The sequence below is a fragment of the Cygnus olor genome, chromosome 6, assembly GCF_009769625.2.
Source record: "Cygnus olor isolate bCygOlo1 chromosome 6, bCygOlo1.pri.v2, whole genome shotgun sequence".
Taxonomy (NCBI): domain Eukaryota; kingdom Metazoa; phylum Chordata; class Aves; order Anseriformes; family Anatidae; genus Cygnus; species Cygnus olor.
In genome coordinates, this window is record NC_049174.1 from 23,885,824 (window position 1) to 23,907,229 (window position 21,406).

General features: G+C 44.3%; 2 protein-coding genes across 3 annotated transcripts in view; one reads left to right on the top strand and one right to left on the bottom strand.

The window, feature by feature from the left end:
- Positions 1-9,351, bottom strand: part of LOC121072662 (glycerol-3-phosphate dehydrogenase [NAD(+)], cytoplasmic-like) — a 28,819-nt gene extending 19,468 nt beyond the window's left edge. The window contains exon 1 of the mRNA XM_040562531.1: positions 9,336-9,351. The gene's annotated coding sequence lies outside the window, so the exon portion shown is untranslated. The remainder of the gene's footprint in view (positions 1-9,335) is intronic.
- OSBPL11 (oxysterol binding protein like 11) overlaps positions 5,205-21,406 on the top strand; it is a 37,625-nt gene continuing 21,423 nt past the window's right edge. For both annotated transcript variants that reach the window (XR_005821357.1, XM_040562527.1), the window contains exons 1-4: positions 5,205-5,426; positions 19,637-19,705; positions 20,235-20,410; positions 21,235-21,314. Coding sequence is in view for 1 of the 2 variants with exons in the window: in XM_040562527.1 (XP_040418461.1) it covers positions 5,287-5,426; positions 19,637-19,705; positions 20,235-20,410; positions 21,235-21,314 (465 nt within the window). In the remaining variant the exon portion in view is untranslated. The remainder of the gene's footprint in view (positions 5,427-19,636; positions 19,706-20,234; positions 20,411-21,234; positions 21,315-21,406) is intronic.

Here is a 21,406-nt window from a genome sequence, read left to right on the forward strand (position 1 = left end):
ATGAGAAGGAAGGATGTCATCTGGAAATTATGAAGTGGATGCAGAATTGATTAGAGGAGCATGCAGGTACAAGTAGGACAACTGGTAGCAAGAAGAGCTCAGTATCGGTCTCCCATATGCAGATCTTATATATATAGCGGTGGAGCGGTCGGATTACAAAGGACAGCTTCACCTACCAAAATTACTGAGTGCTTTGGCTTGGTTTCCAAACTGATCTTGTTATCATGATACACCTGGAAATAGCATTTGACTGAGATAACCAGAAGCAAACCATGATAATAGTATCCTACAGCAGATGGAGAGATACACAGGTTGCCATAGAAACCATGCAGAAAAAGCGTGTAGGAGTGGAGCAAGGCACAAAAAGAGAAGGGGTTAGAGACTGAAGAACTGAACTCGCTCAGCAGCCGTTCAGTTTTTCGAGACATTAACAAAAACACATTAGCTTTACAGGGGATTGAGAGCCGTGGAGGGCAGGAGTCCTAACGGTGAGCTGCAGAACAGCGGAAAGCAGCGATGCCATGTTGTGCCATAGGGGAGGGCAGAAAAAGCCTTTGGAAAAAGGTCAGAGGTGAATGAGGTGGCTGAAACGGGTGGGAAGGCCTGGAGCACAGCCACAGCCCTCGCTCCCTTGCGCCTGGTGAGCACGCTGGTGAGAAGGGGATGTGTTTGGCCTCCCCCCTCCCCACAGGGAGGCCATAGGTGTGCAAGAGGTCGCCCCGCTTCCAGCAGTGCCTGCTTCCAGAAACCCTGCTGCAGTGTGCCGAGCAGCTTTGTGAGCACAGGAGAATGGATCCAGCTGCAATGCTCATCGGTGCTGTGGCTACGGAAATGTCTCACCCTCCGGTCATAGCACAGGTATCGCCTTCTGGGCTGGCGAGGCTGGCAGCAGAAGATAAAATGCAACGTGAGCGTGGTGGTCACAACACACAGGTGTGGAGAGCGGTGGGGCTGCTGTAGTCTCTAACCCCGTGTGCTGGCTGTGGAGCATCTTTTGGCTGTGTTAGCTGCCCTGCGCCTGCTTGAGGAAGAGCTCCGGGCTCTCTCCATGCAGGAGCAGTAAGGAGAAATAGCCGTGCCCAGGCAGCAACTCTGAAGAAGCTGCTCCAGAGTCAGAATCAGGGCCCCTCAGTCCCGTCCTCCCTGAGCTCCCAGGGCACAATCCGTTCCTCCGAGGGTGCCCTGCTGGGATTACACAATATTCCAGCCCGGGTTCCCGGCTTCCAGCCAGACTGAGTCCCAGTTTACATTTCCAAGTCTGGGCCGCGCTGCGTGATGTAACGCTGGAGGCTGGAGCATGACTCAATGCAAAGTCACACTGCGTGGAACCGGAAATGGTGCCAAATGTGACTGTGGGGGATGCAAGCGGGGAGGGAAACTTTGTAGGCAGCCTGAGCTGCTGCCGTCTGTGACTCTGGTCCTTTCAGCTGGACATCTGAGATTCAGTGGAGCTGTGTTACAGCAGAATACAATGCACAGTGATGATAGAGAAGGGGAAGGAAATTATGAGATGATTGATGGTGACTGAAAAGCCCAAACAAATAAAGGTTTTGACTCATTAAGACTACAGGAGTGATGAATAGCCATTAAAAGCAAGCACCAGTGACCCTGCACGTCAAACAGTGCAGCGTTTCACATACAAGCTAACTTACAGCAAAGCCACGGACCCAGTAACACAGTGATGTCTGTAAAGCTCCAGATTCGAGATTCTCAAACGTTCTCAACAGTATAAAACACTCCAGAAGCTGAAGTAAATTGTATTACCTCTACCTGACCTCCCTGGCCATTTTCACCTATGGTCAGAAAATTAGAGCTGTGAATTCAGTCTGCTATAGGAGAAAGGCTGGTCTTATAACTGTGTTCCTTTCCATGTTCTCGTGTCATGTTAGCTACTGCTGTAGTGGGTGGGTAGCTTTTATTCTTGATACAAGTATGTGTTTTTTTTTTTTTTTTTTTTTTTTTTTAAATGCTTATGATGCTTATGAGAAATAGCACTCCTCGTGCAAGAAAGGCAGGCGGTACTTTCCAGGATTTATGTTATTTCTCTAAGGGCCTGTAGGGGATGTAGTTCCCTTAGCAGATAGCAGCAGTGATTGCTTATCTCCCCTGCACCGGCTACCAGCTAGGATACAGGTTTAAAATTATATTAAGCTTGGTCTTATCCAAAGATAGTTTTTAGGACAGGAAAAAGTCCTGACCAACTAACAAGGGAGTGATAGAAAATCCGTATCATTTCTATTTAGAAAAAAAATAATATATATATATATTTAGGAATACAATCGATGAGGAAATATGTTGGATTTTAGAGCTTTAGTCTTTGAACATGGATAGATTTTGCTACTCTGAAGAAATGATTCTGATGTGAAGAAATGTTAAGCACATATAGCCAGACTATAAGCTTTGGAAGAAATCTGCAGGAGCGGTCCATGGTTTTCATCAGATCCTGGACAATTTTCTAAGAGTATCAGAGTGATAAATTATAGCAAATATGGCAAATTTGCTTCAACATGAGTTACAATAAAATGCAATTCACTTCCGTTTGTAGCCATCATCAGGCCTACAAAGACAAAAACTGATGAACGTGTATTATCCTTTTCATGCTTTCCTCCCCCAGAGCTGCAACACTTTCTGAGTTGTTCCAGGAAAGAAACCGGCAGCACCAGAAATCACAGTAATGGGTAAGGGCCAGGCATGCTCGTGGCAGGGTGCTCTGCTGTGATTTTGGTCCTTTTGAGCCATTAAGTTACAAGTGGGGAAGGAGACTAAGAGCAGTGAACCTGACCACAGGTTACAACTAGTAACAAATGTAAACTAAAGGTAAAGGACATCTTTAACAGTGCCTTCTTAGCAAAACCGGTTATGCAGTTGTTAAGCATTTTGTCAATGCCACCTTACGATAATCTCTGGTATTGCAAGTGCAGCACTTTTTAAAAAGAAAAATGCAAATGCATGGGGTTTGCCATCAGAGTTTACTCTCTGTACTCTCGGATCAGATCCTGAGAGGCTGCAGAAACACACAGTAAAAACACCAGCCTGTCTCCTGTGTTGGGGAGGTCGTAGGTGGTGTAACGTCCTGCTGCCTGTCTGACAGCAACAGAACGTCTGGCAGAGGTGAAGTTACATTTCTGTTGGGACCAGTGGTCCTCAAGCAAGGGGAAATAACATGGAAACATGGGACTCTTGCCTGAGTTGCTTTTGCTTCACATTTTCCCAGGAACATTTCAGTGGTGTTGGCATGCATTACGATACAATACAATGGTATTATATTTCCAGTTAAGGTTGCAAGTGATCAGCAGGAGAGGAACTAACATGTTTAGAGGGCAAGAGGAATGCAGTTTTGGCCCAAATGTTCTTCAATGGACAATCTGACTCTGCTGATCTGTTCTTTTGTGGTTCCACAGGAGAAACACACAGCTGAAAAAGCCTTTATTTTCCTGCAGTGATGAGTGTGCTTGTAAAAAGGCAGAAGTGGGAGATTTTATGCCTGTGCAGTGGTAATATATTATGTCTCTGTAAGACATATTATAGCTGTAGGTGCAACAGGCAGTCCTCACTGGGGTCTGTTAGCAGAGATTGTGTGTGTGTGTGTGTGCTTGGCAAGGAGGAACGATACAGGCTAACTTAAAGCTGGCTTGGTACTTGTAAATACATTTTAAAGACACGATACTTGTAAAATCATATCCTCATCTGATGGCCAAATGCAAAAATGTTTTGAATGTTGCTGGGAAATCTGGAATGTGCTGATGGGAGAGACCAAGAGAGCCTTCAGGGTTATGAAGCTGCTGTCAGGGAGGGATGTTCTCTGTATTGAAGGGTTGCAACTGGCCAAATGAACTGTTTGTCTGAAATAACTTCTCCTTTGCATTTTTGTTTCTGTCTGACTTACATGTATTCTCATGTAGGGCACTTTTAGCATCTTTTGTGTAACAGTTGTTTACCATAATATAGCTGTGCTGAAAGTGAGACCACAAAAAAGGTAGGTAGTTGTGTGTCCAAGCAACCTGCCTGTGAGCTGGAGAGGAGAGGATGAAGAAGTGATCAGATAAAATGGGATGTGGAGCAGAACCACAGCCTCGCTAACCAAGGCAAGTATCCTTCGACCCGATTTTAAGTAATGCAGCCACAATCAACTGCATTTTGGTTTTGCAAAAGTGATGCCTGGCCTGAAAGAGTACACAAACCAAAAACTACTTTTCCCAGTTAGCTTTGTGTCATTCTGTGAAGGAAAAAAAATACTTAACTGTTGCCCACATGCAGTATTTGGTGGCAAAACAGAAAGAGGTATGTACTTCCTCTCAAGGTCAGGCTTTGCTTGGTGAATAAGGCTCTGGGAACTTCTAAATTTGGCCCTGTTGTATTGGTCTCTGCAGAAGTTGAACTGGAGGACAGATGTGGGTTTCTTTGAATATTTGATATCAAGCTTGGCATCAAGTCTGGCGTTTGATTTGAAATGAAATATTCTTCCATGAAGACTGCCTAAATCTTTCACTAGAGGGCATCAGCCGGCCAGGAGAACCGCTCCCACAGGCAGAAAACCTTTTCCTGAAAAAAAATCCTGGTACCCGAGAGGTGTTTTATGCAAGCCTGCAGCTCACCGGGTCTTTGACAGAAACTTGTTTGGCTAGCTACCACAAAAACGTCCTTTAAACCGAGGTATCTTAAACAGCCCTAAACTCTTTGTGTAAGTAATGACCGTAACTACCAAATAGGTTGGCTTTGCCCAGTTGGAAGGGGAGTGATTCCCTGTCTTCTCTTTGCGGTGACAGTGTACTCACACAGAGTAAGGCTGCCTTCCTCCTAGATAACCCACCTGAAAGAGCAAGGCACGGGGGGCTGTATTCCACGGTGCTGCCTGTAACAACCCTCACACGACAAAGCTTGGACTCCTCGCTCCCGCGTCCCTTGGGGCGGGCGGGCGTACTTTGATGTTTGTTTAAACTCATTTATTTTTGTACAGGTGTGCTCGCCCTCTCCTGAGAGTCGAGAGGTCTCCCAGCGGCCCCACACTGCCCATGACGGAGCGGGGAGATGGCGACTGCCACCTCCGCCGGGCGCTGCCCGCACCAAAGATGGCGGCGGCGCTGAGGCGGAAGGGGCGGCCGGGCGGAGCGGGGCGGTGCGGGGCGGAACGGGGCGGTGCGGAGCCGTCCGGCCTTCCCCGGCCGTGCGGGGAGCCGGGCCGAGCGGTGCGCGGGGGTCGCGGGCAGCCGCCGCCATCTCAGCCCGCATGGGGCTGGCGCGGCCGGGCCCCGGCGCGGCTTGAGCAGGGGCGGGAGGCGCGGCGCCATGCAGTGCGCCGACCCCGCGGCCGCCATGAAGGGGCCGGAGGGCGAGGGCAAGGCGGAGCCGCCGGCGGCGGCGGGGCAGAGCGGCGGCGGCAGCGGCAAGAGCGGCGGGGGCCGCGGCGCCAAGGGCTGGCACTACAGGTGGGCACGGCGGGGACGGGGCGGCGGGAGGCGGCTGCGGGAGCCGCCGCTGCCTGCGGAGCCCGCGGAGCCCGGGGCTGGTGCCGGGCTGGCGGTGCCCTCCGCCGGGATAGCTCGGGCAGCGTCCGGGGAGGCGGCAGCCAGCTGCAAGCCGACTCTTGTTATAGTTCTTAATTTGTATTATTATTATTATTTGTTAGATTGCCTCGCGGCTTCGGTGGGGGTGTGCGCCTTCGCTTTGAGGCGGCTCTCATGTGGTCGGGGGTGAGCAGAGCCACATGCTCACGATGTGGGTGCTGCTGGGGGACGCGCCCTGCTTGCTGCTGCTCCTTCTTTTTACCCCCATTAGACTATGGAAACCCATTCAAAGTTGTTGGAGGCGTTCCTTCCTCTCTTCGGCATTTCCAAAAAAACCCAACAAAACAACTTTGTGCTAAACTCTAGCTTGGCCTGCCTTCTTTGAGACTGTAACCTCGGTATTTTCATTGAAGCAGTGTGTTTCAGTTCCTGCCAGAAACTCGCCAAGTGTCACGGCTTTGCCTGGTGTGTTTTGGGGGTGGCCGCTCACCGCCAGCCTGGTTAGTCAGGTAGGGTGAGGGAAGCGTGGGGAAAGCTGACCACAGAGGGTCCATTAGAAATGGATTCAAATTAAAATGCTTCCTCTGAACGAGCGATCCCCCTGTGTGTTAAGGGGATTTGGGGGTTTTCATGTGTTTTTTTTTCCCTAACGTGTTTTCTGGTTCGAGGAGTCTCTGATCCCGTCCAGATCAAGGACATCTAAGGTTTGAGGGACTTGTGACTGCTTTAGGACTTTCATCCTTGACTGGAGTTGGGCTGTGTTGCCATTGGAAACAATGCAGTTGTGTGAAGTTTGCACGTTTCTCCTGCTAATGGAGACCCTCCAGAGCAGTCAGTGGACGCTCTGCTGTGTCCTGTGTCCTGCTCCTGGGGGCAGGAGAAGGGGCGCCTTGTGCTTCTGCACGGCATGGAAGGGGGTCACCCACTTGCCTTAGAGAAACAAACGCCTAGGCCCAGCTTGCAAGGGTGCTTCATGCCTAATGATTTTAACAGGGAGCGAGCGGCGCAGGCATCTCTGAGCATCCAGGTCGTAAGTAACTTCCTTTTGAAAGTCCCCTTTTCAAGATTATCCACCCCGCTGTTCTGTTGCTCTTGCTCAGTGTTGTGGCTTGTAGGACAGAGGTTGTGCTGACCTGCTGAGCCCGCCTGCTTTGCGCCTTGCTGGGCTCACTGCAGCCAGCAGGAATTGCCCATGTTAAGCCTTGCGACTACCAGTGTGTGGCTTAAATTGCTCTGATGCTGTAGTGGAAACTTTTTATTTTGTAGGTCTTTGGGACAAGTTTAATATATTAATTGTGTTATGGTGGACGCTGAGGTACCTTGCAGTTAATCTCCGCTCTGTTGGAAATCTATTTACAGCTCTGTTTGACTTTTTATATTTAATTAGGGACAAAACATCACCTTTTCCCCCTGCCTCCCTAGGATGGTTTCCTGTCGGGATGCTACAGTTTAGTTTTTGCTCAGTGGATTACTTTTATTATGGAATGTTGTTGAGTAAAGGAAGGCCTCTCTAGTAATAAATGGGTCAGTACCTAAAATACTGGGTTTAGAAACAGATTTCTGGTGGTGGAAGTTCTCTCATTTTAACTTTCCTGGCACAGGATGTGGGCAATGCATGGTCATGCACTGTAGCAGAAGTAAGGTCCTGAAGTACTGTGTCAGCACAGACTGTATCTGGTGCAGAAGTGTAACTCTGTATTTGGTGAAGTGTCTTTTCCAAAACAGCTGGAGCATGGTTGTAAGACAAATGGGACCAGTACTTCATACCCCACTGCTATGAATGGGGAATTATGATGGTGTGTGGGGGGGAAGGGGACAGAAATCTTCAGCACTGCTGGAACCTGAAATAATGGCAACTGAATCTCAAAGGGTTGGAAAGTCATGCTTCCTTGGTGTACGGTGCACGTCCAGAGAATATTAAAAAATGGAGCAGAAAGTCTAACTTTATATTTTTTGTAGGGAAATAGTAGGGAGGTTTTTAAAGAGCTGTAGTAAAGGGTTAGGCCTAATGTTTTTCAGTGGAGGAGAAACCACCAGAGGCAGCTGAATGCTTCAGGTTATGTAGAAGTATAGATAAATCTCTTTGCAGACGTGCGCTACTCAGAGCCTGTGTGTGTGATGAGTTTGGGCAGCCCATACAGTGGTGCCTTCTGCAGGTTGTACGGCTCAGTTTCTTCAGAGTGAAGGAAGGTACTTTTTATTTTTATTTTTTGACCTAGCAGAAGTTGAGTATGGGAGTCTGGAGAAACTGCACTTCTAGACATCTGACAGGAAATTGTCTTGCTTACTTATGGATGTGTGATAAGTCTCAGAGTGTGTCTGAGAGCAGCCAATGCTAAGCTGCCTTTTCTTGACTGATACCAGTAATAGTGTGAACATTTAGTTGCAGTGAAGTAGATAAGAAAGAGTCTGAGAGGCTGTGCTGCATGCTCAACTCTTTATCCCTGTTTCCATTTAGAAAAACAGTTAATGTGAGATGAGACTACTGAATAGCTTCAAATTATTGAAGTTTACTTGGTAAAGTAATTTAAAATTATAACTTTTTGTTTTAAAACTGCTTCTTTATTTTCAGCAGTTATCAATTTAGGAAGTGGCATTTCCCATTTGCATTCAGCAATTCTACTTTTAATCTTGTCCATCTTCATTAATTTTTGCATTGCTCTAGATTGAGTGAACAGAGTAGCTTCAAAGCAGTGAGAGAAAGGGGACAGCTTTGGCAGGTACTCGTGTGATGTGTGAATCATAGTCATTCAAATAACATAAAAATTTCACAAGCAGAATCTGTATCTGTGAGCTAAATAGAAAGCTGGTCAGAGTACTTGCCAAGGAAATATAACAAATCCTCTCAGCCTGCCTTGAGGGAATTTCAGATAATTTTGAGAGAAATGACTTGCAATAATTGGTTCTCGTTTATCTACGAAGCTAAAAGTTCAAGGCACTGCAGTTGACTAGAGAAATGAGATTGTCTTTCCCCATTGTAGATGTGCTAATGTGCTGTCCTCTCACATTTTTCTTCATGGTTCTGTTCTCAAATGCATAAATCAATTCAGTTTCTATTAAAAGGGCTCACAGCACTTCTTCCCTTGCTTGTAGAAATATATGTACGTGCTCATTAATTTCCTAGTGATAGCTGATTTTAAGATTACAAGTTATATTTCAAAACCTGTTTGCTTTTTAGTTCCTCATGTCTTCTTTTTGGTAACTGTCTTTGTTCCTTATTTCTTAAACGGCTTAGGCATCTGTTCACTATGGATGTTGCCACAGATATTTATAAAGTGTTACAGGTCAGATGTCTTTTGCTGTTTTTCAAGGAAGCAAGTCAACTTTATCTGTTCTTGAAAGTTTACTAAATGCTGCAGGGTTGTGAATTAGTATATAAGAACATTTCAGTGGAAGTAGTTTCTAAGGCAGAGAGTCAGTTTCCTAGACTTTTCCCTCTAGGGGTGAGAATGACAGGTAAGAGAGTTCCTCATGCTGGATGCATTCTGCGTGCTATTAGTTATCAGCTTAAGATGGTTTCTCTTGTTATATTACTCCATGGGCCTTTGGGCCTGAGTAAAAGAGGCTGAGAGTGAGTAAACAGCAATGCAAACAAAGAGGAGAGAGAGGGCTTTGGCAAAAAGAGCAGCATTATAGCATCATAACTCTTTTAAAAGTCAAATTCAGAAAGCTAAGAAATTTAACGCTGGGTGACAGTTGTCTTTTTAACGGCTTTGTTTTGCAATTGACACTGACTGCTCTTTATAAACGTGCACACACAAAAAAAACCCAAACCAACAACAAGCGCTCCCCCCAAAAACAACCAACCAAAAAACATAAAGAGTTACTGACCTTATGTCAGTCTTCTTCTGTTGCACTACTGCATGCTCATCTGCTCAAATAGAACAGGCAGCTGAAACACATGGGTACATTTTAATTCTATATTTCAAGATGATTGTGGACCTTTCTCCATAAAATAATACCATGGGAATAGTGTTTTAAATGAGGTGGTTGTTGCACTTGTGAGTTTGTTCTCAGTTAACTTGGGGTGACTAACAATCTGCTGCACTTCGGACAAGCGGAAGCAAAGTGTGTGAGACTGAGCTAAACTGTGGAAGTGCTTAATTACTATTATTTTTGTTCATGCTGTCTTGTGAAGTGAATTAATTAGCTCTAACAAAGGGAAGTGTCTTGAAACTGATACCATCTTCTTGAGCAGATGTTGATAAGAGCCCTTTTTATTGAGGGTGGAGTTAATGTCGGTCTTAGTTGTGAGGAAAATATGTAGAGTTTTTCTAGTTTCTGTGTTTTTCTGTTCTCGTTCCAAGAATGCTTAATCTTGGAGGATAAATTTCATGTGTTTCGCCCTTTAAAGCTGAAACCAGCTTGGCAGAAGCAGATAAACTGGGTAACGGCAACGTAATGTTTAACAACGCTTCCTACAGTGAACCTCTCCCTTGCTGATCCTTCACTCCTGTCTCTGAACCAGCGTTTCTCATTATAGCATTAATGTAAGCATCTAATTCTTGCTTAGGCTGCCATACGGTGTATTAGCTGGCCTAATTAACTTTGGACTCCTGAGAACAGGCTGGAATTTAAGTCCCTATCACTTGAAAAGTATAAAAAAAGAAACATTATGCAAATGTCACGCTGGGACAGCTCCCAGTAAGGAAGTACCTGGAGTGCAAGCATTTTTATTCCCTGTCTCCCACGTCCTGGGGTTTCTCCCTGTGCTGTCTGGAGCTAATTATTTGGGGTCACACGTGGGGTTTTGGTACTGGGTGTCCCCAAGCCCCCTCCAGGCCTTAACATGGCGTTACCTCAGGCTCCTCAGCTCGTGCGGCGTTCCCACTGCCGCCCAGCTCTGTGACATCATGGCAGAGCCCACCGCTTCTATTTATTACTTATTACGTTTCTGTGGGGGGTTTGCCCATTGGATGATGGCTCTGATGTCATGCTTGCGTCACGGTGACCTCAGCTTGTTTCTGAAGGCCTGTGATGGCACTCAGCCATCTGGCGGTGGAAGGCCCCAGCTGCTGGGGATCTCACAGCGCCGGTGGTCGTGCGTGCTGCCCTCTGTTCTGGTGCCAGAAGTCAGACGTGGATGGCTGTCACGTTCATTTACCGTGGTGGTGGGAAGTGGCTGAAAACCCCCGTGCCTGGATTTATTTATCCTCGTTTGAGTCCTTGCCTAACGAGTATACCGTGTTCATAGCACCCACTGAGAAACGCTGCGCTCAACGTAGTTGTCTCTTCACAACACACAAGAAGGCCATGTTTAAAATGCTCAGCTGCTTATGTCAACCCCACGATCCGTTCTTTGTTATTAAAACGTTAAGATAATTATTTATCACATTTATTTTTGTTCTTGCTGAAGCCCCAAGCACTTCTCAAAAGGCAGGTGAGCCGTTGGCGCTCACAGACTGGAAGAACGGAGATGGAGCAGATGACAGCTCAGATTCATTGTGAATTGAAAGAAGTGTGTGTGTGAGTGTGTAATAAGTGGGTACAGTTGGGGAAAAACAGGTTTGGGCAACTTAAATAGTCTGTGGTGATGGCTGGTGTTCTAGCAGGGACCTGAACTGGGGTGGCGAGCTCTGAGTTTGTGTCTCCAGCCCTGTGGCTGCTCTGTGAGCAGCTCTCAAGAGCCGTATCCCTTTTCTGCTTCCCAGAGCAGGCTGTAAAAGCTGCTGGGGCAGGAGCAACAAACGTGGGAGTTGGTTCTGACATGCGGGATACTTTTCTTAATACTGGGATATTCATTCAGAGTTAAAAATTAGGCTGAACAGAAAAAGCAGAAACTTTAAATAGCCTTTAACCATCAAATAATTGGTGCTTTTTCCTGGAACAGGCTAATGGCCATTACAAGCGCCAATCCTGGAAGCGCGAAGGGTACTTTTTCAACTTGTCTTTTCTAATGTAATCGTGTAGCAGCATGTTAATTAAAATCGCCTACAATATTAATATCCTCCTCTGCCACACACACTCTCTCCCTAGAGAGAAGATGAAAAACAAACTGCGTGTGACCTAATCACACTACTTAATGTACAAGCAGAAAGTGCCTGCTGCTGCTGGTAGGTTGTCCTAGGCTGGTTCTTGTGCTGTACTCACAGTACCATGAAAATCACAGCACCTGTGCATGGACCCCTGTTTACTTAAGGATGTTGCCTTGACACACATGCCCATCATCAGCTGGTGCTGATGAGTTTTTATTGTAGGGGATCACTGCTTGCTGATAGTGCTGTCTGACAACTTTCATTTTAGGGTGCTTGCAAAGCTTATATGGTTTCAGGTTTTCTGTACTGCACATCTAACGAAGAAATGCAACAGGCTGAAATGGGGTTGGAGAAGTGCTGTTATTTTGTGTGTTAAGCTGACAACCTCATGTTTGACAACCTGGGATGCCTCTCTGCTTTGGAGCAGGAACATCAGTGTCATGGGGAAGGCTTTTTGCCTTGGATGTGCCTTTCTGTCTTTCACATGTTAATTTCTAAGTTTTTGTGTCTGAAAATCTTTTAAAATGTGATTAGTGTTTAGGCACTGACGTTAATTTCCAACAGAGCTCAGTTTGCCTAAGTTGACTTCATTTGCAGTGGAGGTGCAAGGAGCGAGTGGTCTGCAACAGAAAGCCAAAAGTCTTCTGGATAGAGCTGCAGGATGCTGTGTTAATGTGCTCGTTTCTCACCCTGGCTCTGACCTCCTCTGTGCTAACAGTCATGCTGTTTAAGCTGTTTTTCCTCTGTAATCACTAATTGTATGTTCCTCTTTCTCAGAGGCCTAGTTTGGAACAGTTGGCTCTGATTTTGCAGAACTGTTGCAGGGTCACAGCTGCAGCTGAAATCACCAGAAGCTGTGATTTGAAAATATCAACTGCAAAGATATGGTAGGGAAAAAAAATTGGGCCACAGCGAGCTCAAAGCTAGGAAGGCTGAAAATTCACTGTACATCAGTTCCCTGTCAGTAAAATGGGATGACAGTATCCTCTTTCTTTATTGTTTGGTGCATCACTCCTTCATAAACATCGCTAACAAGCACAGGAGAAGAAAATCATAGGAAAGCTTTTTGCTGGAGCATGAATATCAAATGAATAATGCCTGATGTTCACTGTATGATGAACAGGAACGGTTTTGAGTAATTTCTTGTCTGGGGATCACTGTCCATTTAAAGCACTGAATGAGAAAGTAGTCCTGCTATTTTTGTTTATTGTGATAACCATGAGTGGTTAAACTAACACAAATGCTTTCTTAATTAGCGCTTAAACCTGCTGAGTACCTCATGCCTCAAGTTTAATGTAGGAATATTTTGGGTTAATTTCTGTATATCTAAAAGGTATAGGATAGTTTGGGTTGGGATATCTCTAGTCCAGCCTCATGCGCAGAGCAGGGCCAGCTTCACAGTTATAACAGGTCATTCAGGGCCTTCTCCAGTTGAGTTTTGAGCATATCCAAGGATGGATATATTTGTGCTTGCTTGGAAATAGTAATTTTTATCCTGTGTTTAACCTGAAATGTCTCAAAGATTGTTCAAAAATAATAAATGCCTCTACTTTTCATCTGGATAGCTAGTCAGTGTACGTACCTACGTTTAAGAGCTCCTAGGTTAGAAGCAGACCAAAATGCCCGAGGGAGAAATATGCATAGCAGTTGATGAGCTAAAACGTGCTGGAGTGTGCTTAGAGTAACTACCTGATGCAGAGGTTTTAACACCAGTGTCTGTGACTAGTACTTACCAGGGTCTGCCGCTTTCTGAAGTGCTGTAGACAGCAGATATTGCAGAACTTCAGAGGTGCTCATCCATCAGTGTGTTTGCCCAGCTTACGTTGCGTTGTTATGTTACGTTGCTGCTATTTGCTGAGCAGAGCAGCTTTAACTGGTCCGCTGCTTGAGCTTTATGAAACTAGACTTGAAGGGAGAGTTTTGGTTTCTGCTAACAATAATACATGAAGTTGTGCATTATGGTGTGCATATGGTGATAACATGAATGCTGTTAGTTACAGGAAGCAATAGTTGTGCTCCAGGGACATAAGGTGGAGAGTTCATACCTCTTGAGCTGCCTGGTTTTTGTACCTTCCACCTCTAAGATATTGCTGTGAGTTAAATCTACAGTTACTTGTTCAGCAATAGCTTGAGTACTGGTTATCCTTGCAGAATAATCTGCAGGGCTGGCTGCTGACTCTCAAGTCCAGCTTCAATTGTGTTATGCTGATGCAAACCCACAAATAAATTGTGTGTGGGTAGAGTTCATGCTGACTTGAGCTCTTTACATACATGCAAGAGAAATTGCTTAGCTGAAACTCACTGCAGTTTTTTTTTTACAGGCAGAGGAGAGCTAAAGAGCTCTTTAAATGATAAAGTAGTTAAATATTACCAGCTTTACAGTAGTCCAGTGAGAGCAGTATTTTGATTCTTATTCATTAAATGGTCTCTCTCCTTTTCTTTTTCCCATTGCTACCCTACAAAAGCGTTACAGTATTGTTTCATTTGTGTATAATTGATCCGTGGCCTTTAACGCAGAAAAGAGAACTGTAAGTTTAATTAGTATGGCCTTAAAAAAACAACACAACAACAGCAGAAAATGTTGTAAGCTGGATTTGTCATGTTCACCTGGAGAACTTAGTGCTAGTAGAAAATTTAGGTGTAAATGCAACCGCCTTGTCAGTAACTTGGGCTTGCAGGGCTTGGGCTCATTTTGTGTCCTTCATGGCAGATCTGTGCTTCTCTTCCAGTTCATGTGCGCTCCTAACGGTTTACAGGAATATGCGGAGAAGTTCTTATATTTAACACAGATGTGTGTTGCTAGCATGTTTTCATGCTTGCAGCCAGTCGTTCAGTTCACAGGGTTTACTGTCAGTGTTGTTGTCATGTTGTTGGACCTTTCTTCTTTTCACTTGTTTGTTGGTTTCTAAACTCGCAGTCGAACGCAGTAGAAACAGATGAGCTGACAAACAGCAGCTCTTGTGGCTACTCTACAGTTGACTGCATGATATTGTTGGTGAGTTGCATGGCCAGGTTAGCTTTTTATTTCTTCCAAAATCATTCGGAAAAGCAGACCTAATGTGTTGCTGCAAGCTGGATGAAGGTTCCTGCCTTGCCTTGCTGGGTGTGCCGGCAAACCTGCTTTTGCCCCAGAGAGCTGTGGAGTTGGGATGTGCTGAGCCTGCTGGCAGCTTCTCAGGACCCAGTGATCTTTACAGTCACGGAAGATAATGTGCAAAGTTTCCACACTGACATAACTTTTTTTCCCCCTTTATCTTCTCTTCCTCCTCCCCGCCTCCTTTTAACGAAAAGGGGAATTAATACATTGTAGCCAAGCACTTTGCAGTGGTATATGAGGAATAAGCAAGGTATTACAGACCAAGTTCAGTAAAAAGAGGTTCCTGCTGTTTTTTCGAACTGTGTAGTCAGAGCCGTTCGTTGGTTTGCATTGTTATGACTGTGCTTTCTTCAGATTCACGTGCAGTCAGCAGCTGCTTGAAGCTTACGGAAATCCGCGGGGAAGCCTTTGGCTGCTGCTGTGCTCCTCAAGCAGCTGCGGGGCCTGCAGAGGCCTGGCCGCTTTGAGTGTCCCCCATGGTGCTGCCTGGGCCCCATCAAAATTAAAATTGGCTGAGGGACAGCCTTGAAGTGTGCTGTGAGCCCCGTCCTGGTGGATAGGTGAATTTTCGTGCTGCTCTTGGCAGCACCCTGCTTGTGAGGGGTGAGAAGAAGAGGTGGGGAGGTGTCTGCGCAGAGCCTTCCTCTTGGAGAAGATGTTGGCTCTGTGCAAGGTGGCTTGGCTGGAGCTCCTGCAAGACGTCATCGTGGGGCTGCTGTGCCTCAGCATCTGTGTTCAAGACTTGGGTGCTGCATGTAAACAGGATACAGGAGGAATTTGGCCCTGCCATCACCCGCTCTCCTTCCTCCCCCGAGGAGGAAACCAGCCTGCAAGGCACCGACAGCTGCTGCAGCTTAAGGGGCATAGCAGAAAAGGACAAGTAAGGGGAGAAAGGATAAATAAACTAACGGTAATCCTTGGTGAATGTTTTATTCCTCTCGTCTTTGAGTGGTGCTTGGGTATCTAAAAATATGGCTTGTGGAAGACATCACTGGAGATGGGGTGGGGTTGTCCTCTGAGAAGAATACGAACCATTTTGTAATTTCTCATAAACTTTAATCGCTTGCTTACAGGGACAATTTTAGTTTATAAATATTGTCGAGTGGGCTGAAAAAGTGAGATAGGTGGGCAGCAAAGTTCAATAGTGCTCAGCCTTCAGGAAAAAAAAAACACATTTATTGAGGGGTAGATGTGCTGGGCTGAGGTTCAGGTGCTGTACCACAAGTTCCTGCATAGCTTTTTCTTGGATTATGATTTGCAAGGAGTAATTACTTAAAGTAGTTCAGCAACTGTCAATCTTTTTTTAAATGCTTAACATAAACTGGTGCAACACTTGCACTCCATTTTTTGTCATCTTTTCAAACAAGGACACAAACTTCTATGTAAGTTGTGGACTCATTGTGGCTGAACTGTTCCTGTTCCTTTGACAATCTGAAACTGCTGTGAGCATTTTGAGTAGCAGCAGCAGCAAGTTGGCTATTAAAAGATATACTACCTGTAGGTACACATGTATGCGTGTAGCTAGCAGCAGGTTTTGCTAAAAGGGAGAAAGATCCCAGTGCAGCCAGGCCTTGCTGTGAGTGTTGTGCGAAGTTGCTTAGTGGTTATGGTCACTTCTGAAACCTGTTTTCTAAAAGTCAGAAACCCCAAAGTGGGGTATGATAGGGGCTTCTGAAGTTCTGCAGACAACTTTAAAACAAGTTTCACTATTGTTTCATAGGAATAAATGCTGGCAAGGGCTCTAAGGATGTTACTCATTTTACCACTGCTGGTGCTATGGTTATCTGAGCAGAGCCAGCACCCAAACCACTTGCTCTCAAAATCTGCCATCTCAGAAGCTTTCTGTAGCTCCCTGAAGAGCCCTGTTTATTCCATTCTTGTGTAATATTACTTTTTTTTTTTTTAAACAGGGTCTTAGCTACCTTATGATACTGCTTTAGCTGATGTTACAACATTTAATTTTAACTCTTGCTCTGGAGGCACTTACCTTAAAATTATTGAAGGGAATGCTCTGGTTACAATTCTGTGGCCTTGTTGTTTGTTAATAATGTTGAGCATGTTTTGCTGTATTCCCAGGAAAGTACTCGTGTTTACACAAAAGAAGATTAGGAGGTTAGCTCTGTTCCTGTAAGAGGGGTGGACAGTTACAAGATAGTAACAAAATCTATCTTTTGTGTATTATGATTTGCAGTCTGAATTTAAACTTTTTTTTTTTTAGTGTATAAAAATGTTACTTATTTAAAAATAAACCTTTCTTCAAGTGTTGAAAACTCTGAGGCCCATGGTGTGTGAATTTGTGCTGGGAGAGTGTGATTGATGCCTATGAGGGCTATGTTCTTGCTCTTCTACTTGTTTGTTTGTTTGCTTCCAGGCTCTTACACTGTCAAGGAAATGTTTTAAATACCGGCCGAGTTTCTCATACCCTTTGGGCAGGTTAATCTGTGGCACGCATGGCTGCTAAAAGTTTGCTCAGCCTTTAGTGGGGTGAAACCTCAATATAGTCTCGATGGCTTTCACAGTTCTGTTGAGGGACACAGTCAAGGTGGAAAACAATGTGACCAATATTGCCTAGTCTGACAAAATCAGCTTTGCATTGAGTTACAGTTCATGACTGAGATGTGGGGTCAAAGTTAAGGCTGCGTTACATGCGTGTACTTGCTGTCACCTTGAAGATGGGCACTTCCTCGGGCTTCTCTGAGGGGCTGTTGTCCATTTTCTTCAGCCAAGCCATCAGTCATGGCACTACCCAGGCCAGAGGGAGTTGGTGAAGAGGGGGCTAGTATTTCTGGAGGAGCTGCTGTGTCCTGTTTAGCCGTGGGACTGGCCGGAGGGCTCCTCCCTGTGGAGAGAGACGCGGGTGAAGGAGAAGTTAGTCAGGTGCTGAGGTGACATGGCGGTACCGCTCTGGCAGTGCTGCAGGTGGTGTTTCCTACAGACAGACGGATCAGTTGTCTCGTCATTCCCACTCAAAGCTGTGTAATAATTTTAATTAAAGACACTTTAAACTTTCCACTGTTGTCCAGTGAATGAACTTCTGAGGCCATGCACACGGTCCTGCTGTATTCGTTTCAGTCTGAAGCCACTTCTCTCATTTTGTTCCCTTCTGTTAAGCGCACCCCTGGTTGGGGCAGGCCCTCAGCGGGACAGGGCAGCAGCTCTTCCCTGAGCTCTGCAGGCTGTGATTGAAAAGCAACGGTGAAGTTTGGATTTGCTAGGCAAAATGGAAATCAATTAGCTGTGACTAGGGACAATTTTCAGAACATTAAAGACAAGTTCATGCACTTCTATGACTACAATCTCACAGTTCTCAGCCTAATTGTGACGGTGAATAAGTCTAAACTGCGCTTCCCTTGTATGCCGTAACAGCTAATGAGGGTGTGTTTGGTCATGCTCCGTAGCGTTTTTATGAGTTTAAGATGTATGATAGCCCAAATACTCTCTGCTCTCCTGGGTTTTGTTTTTGTCTGCATAGTACCACTTAATGAGCTATTCCTAATTAAATTCCTAGCTAGTCCCACTGGCTGCTTTCCATTGCAGGGTAGTACTGTCATACTGACAGCTAGTGTATGTGTTTTTCTGTTTTTAAATGTAACGTGAAAAATCAACTACTTGGTTTTTCTTCAAAAACGTGCATTGCATCTCTTCGGATAACGTTACTGTATGCAGGGGCTTCCTCATATGGCAGTGACTTACTGTGAGGTTGTTTTCAGTAGTGGTGTCCTAAACAGCTTCCTTTCGGATGAAACTTAGCGTAACATATTAGATACCTGACAACTCAATAAACGTAATCTGGTGATACTGACTCTGTTTAGAAATGAAGCATGGACAGCAGCTTCAGCTGTTCTGTAACATGTACACTGATACTTAGCCCAACTATATAGGGACACAAATCCATGAATGAACGTGTTCCCTTGGCTCTAGCAGTCCTGTGTGTACCCACCTTTCCACCCTTTCTGATAAGGGGGCACTTTGACCACTTAATGACTGACACAGGCTGCTGCTCCAATGGACTCAGAATAATTTTCCCTTAATCTTCAACATTCTGTGAGCTACAGAAAATTTAAAATTTAATAAGATAGCTTAAATGTTAGATTCTTTTAAAAAGCAAATGATTAGTGTCTGATGTTTGGGTTGTTGTTTCAGTTCTTTGTTGGGATAAATTAGGAACTTATTTCTTATGTTGGACCTGAATTGTGTCTCAGAGTGTGCGTTTCATGATAGGACTGTGCTCTGCTGCACCAGTCAGGGGCATTGCAGTGGCATTTCTAGAGTTACGGGAATGTGCTGTATAAAGTTGAGTTTTAAGCTGTGGTTTTAAGGAGATTAGTTTGTTGCCGTAAGACTTGTAAACCTTTCTTTGGACAATGGATTTTCAGAAGCGCCAATGTATTTTGTCTGTAGCGATGTTAAGTCTCCACACTAAGTGCCCCTTGTGGGTTCTTAGTTTCGGTGGATGTTGCAAGTTCAGACTTCGAAACAACTGGATTTTCCTGCCAGGCCAGAGAAGGAGACATTTCAGGCTTGTTTTATATTTCAGAATATCTTGATATGGCCTGTACATGCATGTTGTCTTCTGCACAGCACCTGTACAATCAGGAAGGATTCTGGAAATTAAAGATGAGCAGAACCATCCGTAGGAATACCCAGGGGCAGGTTTTGGCTAGTGACCATGATCGAGGTTCTCTTAATAATCTAAAGAAAGTTAATTTTGTTTACAAAGCTTACTTAGGTGGGGGAACACAAAACAAAAATATGCATGCTGAGTATATTTACCTGAAACTAGGCTAGAATGACTGTTGAATGAATCTCAAGTGTTGGTGAAACTAGTTATGCCTGGAAATTGTTTGGAGTTCAGTAAGTCCATTTAAACTGTTTTATGAAATAATCTCAGAAATGAGCCTGAAAAATCTGTTAAGTATTGGTAGTTTTTTTTAAAAGATAGTGCCACTCTAAAAAATGAAGGTGAAAATTCATTTTCAGGGAACAGATAATGATGCTTAAAAACTGAAGCTTTACTACTTGATATTATCTGATTGCTTTTCTTTTTCTTTTTGTGATAGTGATCACATGGAAAATATTTATGGCTACTTAATGAAATACACCAATCTCGTCACTGGTTGGCAATATCGGTAAGTTGTTTTTTTTTTTTCCTGGTGTTTTTTAGTAACGTAGACTCTTGGCAGCACCTAAATGAGCATATTTCAGTCTTTTTAAGTAGAAAATGGGAAATTCCAGTGTTATTAGGCAAACTTGATGAAAGTGTCTTACCCTTTTCTCTATATAGGTTGAGCTGTCATGTAGATGAATAATATTTGTATTAAAGCATGATTAAGAAGTTAAAAAATGATTAAGAAAATGTTCTTTTAATTCTCAAAGTCTTGCAGTAGCATTCTTCTGTGAGCACAGTTGTTCTCTTGTTCTATAGAAATCCTAATCTTTGAGAAAAATTTGGTACAAACTTAATTTGTCTGCAGTCATGTTGGGAAAATATTTCATGTGTTTGGGGTTGTACTGACACAAGTCTTTAAGTTTCAGTCCAATCTCTGTGAACTTATAATGTAAGTCTTGACTTCTCACATCTTTGCTCTCACCTACCCTTCTTTAAAGAAGAGGAAAATGCTGACTTTGTTTTGTGTGTTTGCTTTATCACCGTTGCAGATTTTTTGTTTTAAACAATGATGCTGGCCTACTGGAGTATTTTGTGAATGAGCAGTCGAGACATCTGAAGCCCAGGGGTACCTTGCAGCTAGCAGGAGCTGTAATTTCACCCAGTGATGAAGACTCTCACACCTTTACAGTCAATGCTGCCAGTGGGGAGCAGTATAAACTAAGAGGTAGGACCTCTGTTCTTGGCCAGGGGACTCTTCCGCTAGAGGCACTCCTGGCTCTCACCTGTGGCTGCTGCTCTGGGCTTGGCTGCAAAAAGCAAAAGAATTTATTTGACTGACTGCTGTAATGAGTGTTGCGTGTGAAACTTTCAGCCTGCTCTTCAGTTAGTTAAGAGCTATCCTTCCGTACAGATGGTTCCATACTCTTTGGGCTTGATGATGTCCAGAAGACCATGAACTTAAGATGTGTAGGGTGGGGGGTTTAACCTTCATGTATAGTGTCCTTTAAACTGTACTGATGCAGAGCTTTCTAATTCATTGTAGGTAACGTTACTATGTTGACACTTGTAAAGGATTATGTTATTCCTAATGTTCTGTGTGTTAGCTTTCTTGTGGCAGTTAGAGAAGCCCATTCTCTGATTTTGTAGGCTGTTGAAATCTGGGCTAATATATTTTAGTACTTCTTTCTTTGAAGATATGCTGTCTTTTTTTAAATTCAGGGCACCTTATTCTGCTTCCAGGAAAATATGGCACGTTGATAAATTAAAATGTGTGTAGGGAGTAATTGATGAAGTTATTTTAGTTTTATATACAGAAGTTATTTCTGTGTTACAGTTCTTTCTGTGTTATGAAATTAAAAAAAACAGTACCTGCTACTTCTGTTGAACTTGATTTAATGTTATAGCTAATTACAGATCAGCTGAGCAAGTTTTAGAACAAAAAAAAGTTTTGTACTGTTAATGTCCTGTGTCTATTTCAAAGTATCAAGCAGTCTTTTTTGCACATACTTTTAAATGTCTTCATGTACGTATTTCTTTTGTTTTTTTCAGCTACTGATGCTAAAGAACGGCAACACTGGGTTAGCAGGCTACAAATATGCACGCAGCATCACACAGAAGCTATTGGAAAGGTATTGTATGATTGATATTTTCTTGGGCAAAAATAATTTAGGGTGGTGGTAGAGGTAGTTGCAAATGCAACTGTTCTGTTATCTAAGACAAA